The sequence below is a fragment of the Olea europaea genome, chromosome 3, assembly GCF_002742605.1.
Source record: "Olea europaea var. sylvestris chromosome 3, O_europaea_v1, whole genome shotgun sequence".
Classification (NCBI taxonomy): Eukaryota; Viridiplantae; Streptophyta; class Magnoliopsida; order Lamiales; family Oleaceae; genus Olea; species Olea europaea.
Window position 1 is genome coordinate 17583329 of NC_036239.1, and position 9495 is coordinate 17592823.

The 9495-nt window shown below is 32.6% G+C and overlaps 2 protein-coding genes across 5 annotated transcripts in view; both read right to left on the minus strand.

The window, feature by feature from the left end:
- Positions 1 to 4977, minus strand: part of LOC111387903 (phosphatidylinositol 3,4,5-trisphosphate 3-phosphatase and protein-tyrosine-phosphatase PTEN2A-like) — a 9439-nt gene extending 4462 nt beyond the window's left edge. Inside the window, exons 1-7 of one of the 4 annotated variants that reach the window (XM_023012527.1) lie at positions 4836 to 4926; positions 4028 to 4081; positions 3167 to 3679; positions 2420 to 2521; positions 2271 to 2327; positions 2007 to 2072; positions 224 to 400 (exon numbers count right to left, since the gene is read on the minus strand). In XM_023012527.1, the coding sequence (XP_022868295.1) occupies positions 224 to 400; positions 2007 to 2072; positions 2271 to 2327; positions 2420 to 2521; positions 3167 to 3610 (846 nt within the window). In that variant the 5' untranslated portion in view covers positions 3611 to 3679; positions 4028 to 4081; positions 4836 to 4926. Of the gene's footprint in view, positions 1 to 223; positions 401 to 2006; positions 2073 to 2270; positions 2328 to 2419; positions 2522 to 3166; positions 3680 to 4027; positions 4082 to 4835 lie in introns of all 4 variants that reach the window. The other 3 variants (XM_023012513.1, XM_023012533.1, XM_023012518.1) reach the window with 3 other exon arrangements.
- A 3591-nt stretch (positions 4978 to 8568) lies between these two features.
- Positions 8569 to 9330, minus strand: LOC111379213 (scopoletin glucosyltransferase-like). Its single transcript, XM_023002563.1, has one exon. The coding sequence runs from the start codon at positions 9328 to 9330 to the stop codon at positions 8569 to 8571; it is 762 nt and encodes a 253-aa protein (XP_022858331.1).
- Positions 9331 to 9495: the final 165 nt, after the last annotated feature.

Sequence of the window (9495 nt, forward strand, 5' to 3'; positions counted from 1 at the left end):
AAAAAAAAAAAGGAATTGGTTTTCAAGGAAAACCGAGAAAATTCCAACTTCCAACAAAACTAAGAAAATCAAATTTCATGGGAAAAAACCTATCAAACACACAAAATTGGAAGAAAGTGGAATTCGAATTCCATGAAAATGGAATTCGAACCAATCAAACATGGCCTTAGTGTCAAGTGCGAGCACCATACCGAGCATCTTCAAGAGAAAACATAAACCTCACCTTCAAGTACAGAAGAAGACTAGAAATCATCAGCCCCGTCCTTGCCATTCCAGCTTTACAGTGAACAACCACAACATTTTCTATATCCTCCTTCAACCATGAATATGCACTATGGCAAAATGATATTATGAGCTGAATAGGAGGGCAATTGTGGTCATCAAATGGAAAACTAGCCACCTGCAAAAGGAAAAGAAGACATAATATTGAAAATAAAATCTTTACACGTCTTCCATCTGTAAACATCTATTTATCTAAACATTTCAAGCTCTCACAAATAACTCAATGTAGAGAAATTTTTCGAACTTTAAAAGCATAAATGTCAAACTCATTATAGATAGATTGGGGCAGTTTTTACTTCATAATACCAGTGAAAATAATTGCTTTCACTCTAAAAGTTACGAGCATTCCATGTGGAAGTGAAGATCACTTCTGCATTATAACTAATTTTACTTTTAGAAATTACATGACATTGATTGGAGTATATTGCTAATAAATCTTACAAATATGCACCACATAAAGCATATTGAGGGATTTAAGCAAAATGAAATAGTGAAACAGCATAAACTCTGCTTTTATTTTTTTCCATCTCAATAGCATGGAAACTTAGCCTAGTCCAGTCACACAAGAATAGTACAGTTTCATAGCTTGCAGTCAAAGCCTAACCTAATTAAAACCGCACCAACCAACGGAAAGATAAAAAACCAAGACAGGAGGAAAAAAAAAAAAGAAATAAAGAATGAAAAGTTGCATGCCATAAATGAAAGATGAGAATCTCAATAGTAACACCATAAAGAACCAATAATTTCAGATTAGCAATAGAAACAGTTTCAAGAAAAATTAATAGCTCAATCCCTAAATCAATTAGAGAAGTGTACATTAAGGGCATCTCCAATGAGTGGTCAAACACCAAATTTAGTGTAAAACCCTCTCCAGTGAGGGGTCAAATATGGTGCAAAAAATAGTGATATGAACAGTGTTACACTTTACACCAAATATATAGATTTTCAACAACTCCATTTTGCCCTTCTTTCTGCTTTACAGAAGTTATTTTTTACATCCATGTCCCTCTTTAATAATTTAATGTTAACAGATTTTAATTGATTCATAATTATTTTAATGTGATGGTTAATTTTCTTTAACATTTATTTTTAAATTTTAATCAATTAATTTAATTATTATTTCAACAATAAATTAAAATTATCCTTTAACAGGTCAAAAGTTACAAATTTGATAATTAATAAATTAGCACTAGAACAACATAAATATATTAAAAACATAAATTAAAGTACAATACAACATTTAACTAAAAAAATAGATGCGCACTTTGCACTTCGAGATGCATTAATCGATCATATATGTGATGAATATACTACTTTTGATAAATAAGTGACAAAAAAAGTTGTCATTCTCGTTATACATAATTTTCCTTGTGCATTCGATGTAATTAATTTTCAGTATTATGTTTAATACTCTTTCTGGTTTATTAATAAATGCAATATTCTAGTTAATTAAATATAATTTCTAATTTAATAATTTTTGTAATGATATAATTTGTAAATAAATAATTCGAAATTAAATTTGGTGTAAAATTTAGTGTAAAATGGTCTCCAGTGGTCTACACCAAATTTGGTGTAAACCACAAGAGATGATCCAAGTGCTGCAAAATTAACAAGAGGGGCGAGAAGAATATAAGGATAATAAGAACATCGAAATTGCAGCAACCACCACAGTTTAAATATGCGAGTTGAATAATCAAAAGAAGATATAAAAAGGAAAAACACACCTTTCCCTCAAACAGTGATGCATCGTACAATCTCTCAGAACAGAGATTGTAGACTTTGTATTTCCCCTGCATGATTAAAATCAAAGCATCTCAGGCAAGTTATGGTACGAAATTATAGAAAATTAGGATCAATAGAAGCAAAGAACACTTGATAGTCATAACTAACTGTTTAGACAACAGGAGGTGATAACCAATGTTGTGCTACACCAGATTTTATGGTAGTAGAAAAATAGGCATTGGTAAACACTGCAATATGGACATCACCTGGTGATAAGTTTCAAAGAACTTGATTACTTCCTCCATGTGATTCCGATAAAATCCCTACATTACATTTCCATTTAGTTCAAATTAGAATTACTATTACAAAACAGTGATTAGCATACATCTGATTTTATAGAAATTTAATTCTGTACCTCAACATAGCTAAAAAAACCAGAGCTCATGTCACCAGCAGGGAAGCCCATCGCAATAATGTTCTCTGTGATGTAAGTCATGTCTAAATCAAATCCTCCATCCTAGAAAAACCGGAGGAATTCAGAGTCACACATTAGTAGGTAAAAGTTCTCAGAAGTCTTAACACGAGATGTATCAGAAGTAAATTGCAAACCAAAGTGAGCAAGACAACTTCAAACAGGATCACATGCTGCATCAACTAATGCAGCTATGCTTGAGGAAAAATGATAGAGGAAAGAAGACAACCATCGAAAGCTAACATTTGCTTTTAAAAAATATTGAGCTTACAAAAGTATTTCGGCAAACGTGTGGAAAGTACAGCCATAATAAATAGAGAAGCTAGTCTCCACCCTTTAAATGGGCAATTGATGGAAGAGTGGAGGAGTGGGGGGAGAAGATTGTTTGCTTTCTCCATTTCTTATTTATTTATTCATTTTAGTTTTCGTGTTTACCCATTTTTCCTGACAAAATCTTTCTAGTGCCAATCAGATGGTTAGGACTTTTTGGGCAATATTGATCAGAGGGTACACAAGTACGATGAAAACAAAAATTTGGCAACCTAGATGTCAAGAAAAGTTGGTTGGAGGCCCAAGTGCTCATTTTATATAAAGGTTGGGAACTTCTGGAACTATTTTCCCACGATAATTCACCATATATTCGTTAACGATTTAAAAAAAAAAAAAAAGGAAAAAAGAGCAGCAAATAACCTGGTATCTTCGTTTATTTTGAGACACAACATGTCGAGCTTTGACCTGTACGGCCTTCACTGCACTCTTAGATGAATCAACCAACCCTTTTGTGATAGTTCCAATAAAACCTGGTTGTGCACTTGACAAGGACCCTTCAGAACCTTCATCTGCCTGAGGAGATTTCGGTGACTGAGGAGATTTCGGTGACAAGCGCAATCCAAGCCCACCAGTGAAACGAGCAAAAGATGACTTCCCAGAATTTCCAGATGGTGATTCATTTTGGGATCCCAAAAATGGCTGCGGAATTTTCAAATTTTTTGCCCACGAGGTGATGCCAGAAGTAGATTTAGAAGGTGCATCGGTTGCTGAATTATCTGGAACAGATTCCACAGAATTGGGCATTGCCATATCTGCAGTCTTGTTATGTTGTGGATTTGATGAATCAGAAGAGTCCAAATTCATTCCCTCAGCGCAGAGATATCAATAGCATCCAATAACAGAAGTGTTTAACATGAAATCATGAGAACCTCTCTGCAAACCAATTTTAATAAATATTTTATCGATCTAACGATTTCAGAAAACAACACTCGCCAGGAGAGATAGTCGAACAAAATTATTCTTGGTTATTTTCTTTAATGATAATGATTTGAGTAGAAAAATATGAGGAAACTAGAAACTGTATTAAGGTTCTTTAGATGTAAAAACAGCCAGGCAAAATTAAATTAGCTGCATCAATTTCATGTAAAAGAAGGATGGTAAAAGACAAATTTTCAGTCCTGAGTTAAACTTCAATTTCAGCATGGAGCAGGGAAAAATTATAAACATATTAAATAAGTACTAATTGCTGCAGTAAAAATTGAGCTAAGATTTTATGAGTACCTCAAACTTTGCCTCGATCCACGAGATGACTAGAAAGAGTATAGATGATCTAGTCTATATGGTCATCAAATAATTGCACGAAAAGAAAGCGAAGAACACAATTAGTGATGGATTTTGCACATAGACTGAAATAGAAGTAGATAGAAATTCATTATATCTGTTCTAATTTTTGTTGCAATAGTCGCACCAAGTAGAAGTAGAAGAACTCTCCAATCTATAATGGATTCAATTTGCAACATCCAATCATTTTCAGAAAATAATGTTCAATTGCATTATTGCGGTCAAACTCCCAAAACGCTGTAAAATTACCCACTCATGCAATGAGTGATAAGTAACCTAAGTAATCAGCCCAATGATTGGTCAGTGAGCCGTTCATACTGTTATTGTCGATGTATTAGACGAAATGCAAATTTAAGTACACCGAGACGTAACATTTTCACCTCAAATGCATATCTGGAGAAAGTTCGAACATTTAATATAATAGACAATATTATACTATTATTTTACTATAAGCTTGACTATAACCTAATTTTTTTCCCACATAGACGCTACATATGTAACTAACAGCAAGTAGCCTCAATCCACGAAAAAAAAAAATGAATATGCGGAGCTTCGTCATTTCTCTTTTACGAATTTCAGTTAATTTCTTTGAAGATCCAATATATACACAATTTTGTCAATGGGCAAGAGAAGAAAAAATTACAAATACTTACAGATTTAACTAATCTTGGATTAAAACATTCAAGTTTAAAATACGATTCTATGTGTTTGCGGAAAGACTGCGGAGGAAAGAAGGTTTGAAACTCACCGGAAAGCAGAGTCAAAGGCGGCGAAGGCGGGGGGGGCAGTAGATTCTCTGAATCGACGACGTCGTTTGTTTATCTTTTTTTGCCGTTCGGTTGTTCTTAAGCGTATGGGCTGGTGCTTCATTTTCTATGTATTTACTCACAAGTACAGCTCTCCTTTCCTTCTCTGTAGGGCCATGATATTGTATATATTTACTCGTAGGTCCTCACATTCTTTCATTTGTATAACAATTTTGATATGGATTAAAAACTAAGATCAATTTCAATAATTAATTTTGATCATACATTTAATAAGATTCGTTACTTTTCAATCACATATTTTATCAACTTTTATCATAAACTACTAAAATTTTGATTTTAATGAACACTAAATAAGAATTATATTGAATAATCCATTTGGGAAAATTAGGGCTCGATTCCCTAGCCTTTTACATGATGTGAAGGGAAATTTTGGATATTTAACCCATGTAAATTGGTAAAGCTAAGTTTTCAAGTGATAGACACTTTCAATGTAATAGAAAGCAAATTCTCAGATCGATTAGGCCTCTCCATTTGATTTAGGCGACGAGGCCCTGGATGGGCTAGCAATTGGAACATAGGGGACTGTTTGCCCGCATTTCTCAACAATGGATACTTTAGATGTTCCAAGCAATGGATGCTCTAGATACTCAAAATAACAAGTAATTACCCCGTTCTCTTAATTGAAAACTCGGTCCAATCTTTTAATAAAATGATTGAGCCGAATGCAAATATTCTATTCGATCCAGAAATTCATTCAATACATATGACCAATAACAAGAAAAATAGATGCAATAACTATATGATGATGAGCAATATCAATCAGCCATAAACATTGTGTTTGTGGATGGAATCCTCGAGAAGAGTTAAAATTATCTAACCACTTAACATTTGTCTTTAAATTCAATTGACTTTAGTGTATATGGAAACAATTTGTAGGGGTCTAGATTTGTATATTTAGAAAAGTGAGGGACTCAAATCTTATTTTTGAAGTTTGAGATCCGATAACCATACTATAAAGTAAGTTTAGCCTTAATTTATCCAAATCAAGCCTCAAATATCATTTTATACATAAACCACCATGGCTATATTCTTATATTTTTATTCTCTATAAAATGCCTTAATTAGATAGTTTTTAGAGATTATTTAATTACTATATCCAACCACGTACTTAAAAGCATTTCCAATAATATTTTTTTATTTTAGAGAGCATTTTTTATCAGGTAAAGAGGGTTTTTTTTTTTTTTTTTTTTTTTTTTTGTTGGAAGAATTCTTAAAAATGAAGTCTTCAAATTTTTTTTCAAGTCCAACAACCTTATTTATAATTATTTTCATTTGACTTTTTTTTCGGTAAATAATTATCGATTAACATTTTCCCTCTTTTTATATTTGTTTTTCCTCTTCATAAATGCATGGAAAGTTATGAAAATAATAAATGACTTATTGAGGGATATTAAGCTGGTTTGACATTCTACATTTGAAAATTCAAAATTAATCTTTATTTTATTTTTTATATATGAAGAGTTTGTTGGACAATTTGAAAAGAAATTAATCTAAAAAATAAAGAGGATATGATTTAAAATAAATAAATAAATAAAATTCTTGAAAATACTATTAGTTGATATGAGATTTGCACGGGCATAATTAATTGAAACAAGCGGAATTGTAGAAAACAACTTTTTCCATGAGCATTAAATAAACAGTTTTCAACAAAAATCTTATTGCAATAATTTTATATAGTGATAATAATTTTTTTGTCAATCAACCATCACGAATACGAAATTATAGTATTCGTGAAAATAAAATAAAAGAACTGAGAGGAAATATAGAACATGGCATCTAACTAAAATTACTAAAATTAATCACGATTATCTCTGAAAAATAATGTTATTTAAAATCAATAATGTGCGTCCAATAAACTTAGTAAAAGAATTTATGTAGTTAACTTTAAGAGAAGACTAAATTCATTATTATTATTATTTTTTATTTTTTATTTTTTTTTACAAGGTGTCCGGGCTTGCGTCCGACTAGATCCTTGTCCCTGAACCTCCGGCCCTTCAGCAGCTCAGGGAGGTAAATCGCAGGATGTGTCCTTATTGGCTCTCAAGTTCCCACAACTCATTTGGACTCCTTCCGCAAAGAGAGCTCTTCTCACTGGGCGTTTGTTCACACCAATGGCTTCCTCTCCATAATTTATTTTATTTTTTATATATAAAGAGTTTGTTGGACCCTTTGAAAAGAAATTAATCTAAAAAAAAAGAGGATATGATTTAAAAAATAAATAAATAAACTTCTTGAAAATACTATTAGTTGATATGAGATTGGCACGGGCATAATTAATTGAAACAAGCGGAATTATATAATATAACTTTTTCCATGAGCATTAAATAAACAGTATTCAACAAAAATCTTATTGCAATAATTTTATATAGTGATAATAATTTTTTTGTCAATCAACCATCACAAAAATGAAATTATAGTATTCGTGAAAATAAAATAAAAGATTTGAGAGGAAATATAGAACATGGCATCTAACTAAAATTACTAAAATTAATCATGATTATCTCTGAAAAATAATGTTATTTAAAATCAATAATGTGCGTCCAATAAACTTAGTAAAAGAATTTATGTGGTTAACTTTAAGAGAAGACTAAATTCATTATTATTGTTAACGTTTTTGGGTAACTCTCTTATTTTTATGGGTAGATTGTATAGTTATGTTCGATATTTGAGAATCCCAGCGAAGTGATTGTTTCACCAACTCGGATGTGCCCTGGGGGGCCTAAATTCATTATTATTGTTAACGTTTTTGGGTAACTCTCTTATTTTTATGGGTAGATTGTATAGTTATGTTCGATATTTGAGAATCATTTTAACACATTCTTTATTATTTATGCTAGTATTACATGACTTTCCCCAGTCCCATGTGGTGAAAATTTCTTGTGACTAGTTTAACTCGTAATGTTGTGTTTGACATGTAACATATTATAATGTTACCTTATCCAAAATGGCATCAAATTTGTCCAAAAAATAAAATAAAATGAATAAATAAAATAAAATAGAATGGTGTCAAATTAGGTTTGTAATCTCGAGTTTTTAGTAATTTTTAGAGTGTCCCAAATGATACATCATCGAATGAGCAACAACTCAAGTGATCATTTGCCTTTGGAGGATTAGCAATGCAGGAGATGAATACTAATTGGCTCCTATTTTATCTTTGTGGAGATCAAGATCGATATTAGTTTCTTTCCTAAGGTGAGAAGATAATGACGTTGATAAAGAACATTTTCGTGAAGAAAGATTCAACTTAATTAAAGAATACAAGAAGGAAAAAATAAGGGAAGGTTTCTTATTTTGTTTATTCATTTTCGTGTTGCTCGAATAAAAGTCCTTGATCAACTCATCTTTTCCAAATTCCACAACTAGTGCAACCTAGAAAGTGTTCTAGTTCATAATTGCGTTAATTATTGCGTCAATTATTTTTGTAATATCGACTTCAAAAACTTTAGCCCTACTTATATGTATCTAAACTTTTTTTCTTCAAATCAATTCATTGAAATTTGGGTGGGCCAACAAGTATCAAATTAGGACCGTTGAAATCCAAGGTTTAATTACGAAGGGACTTTGTTCACTCAAAATTAGGAATGTAAAATTGGCTTGCCGACTTGGGTGGCCCATGGGTTGACTGAAAAAAGTTCGAGCCAATCTAGCTCGTGGTTAGAAGGAGTCAGGTAGAGGCTCGAGCCAAACCCCTTTTGGAGAGTTAGCTCGAACCCGAGCTTGCCCGTAATGGGTTGAGCCTTNCCTGTAATGATCGGCATAATCAGGTTCCAGCTCGTAGAAGCTGTTAAAAAGAACTCCATAGCTTCTGATCTCTGATTCTTTTATTTTGGTTAACAATTTTGTCAGTTCATTTTCAATTTCTTCTCGATAAAAATTAGGCACCTGTGTTCCTGTAAACTTCAGGTGATGTGGAAGATTGGGCAACACGAACTCCTCCAAATCCGAGGATACATTCTTGTAAGGCTTGTAGATCCTCATATGTTCTAAAGCACACGAAGCCAAAAAACTTGTTCCATGGAAAATCAATCTTGGGATATCAAATTTCGCTGCTGCATCAGTAGCCCAGGGAAAGAGCACGTCTGCAACAAGACAATCTGGACGGAATTCTTCCAGAAGTTTTTCAAGGGGTTCTTGAAGCAGATCCATGGATTTTAAGAACTTGGGGAGCATATCATCTGATATTTGATCACTCGTGATTCCATGAGGCAATCCGGATTCTTCCGGTGGAAATTTCATCACATGAATCCCAATATTGAATCCAGATTTCCTGGCTTTTTCAACTGGTTCTACAAATCCAGGAGTGACAATCATAGTTGTCTGAACACCCCGAGAAGCGAAAAGCTTGGCCGTTTCTAGGTTTGGAATCATATGGCCATAAGCCAAATAAGGTAAAAAGAAAACATGTAGCTGATTCATTGCAAAAAGTTATGGAACAGATTTTGGGATTTCTTAATTGGGGTGACACAACTGAATCTGATAATGAGTACTGCAAGATAAATATACAAACTGTGAGTGTATAGGGAACTTAGAATTTTCCAAGAAAATAACATCTTGAAATTGGCTACTTCATCTTGTAGAACA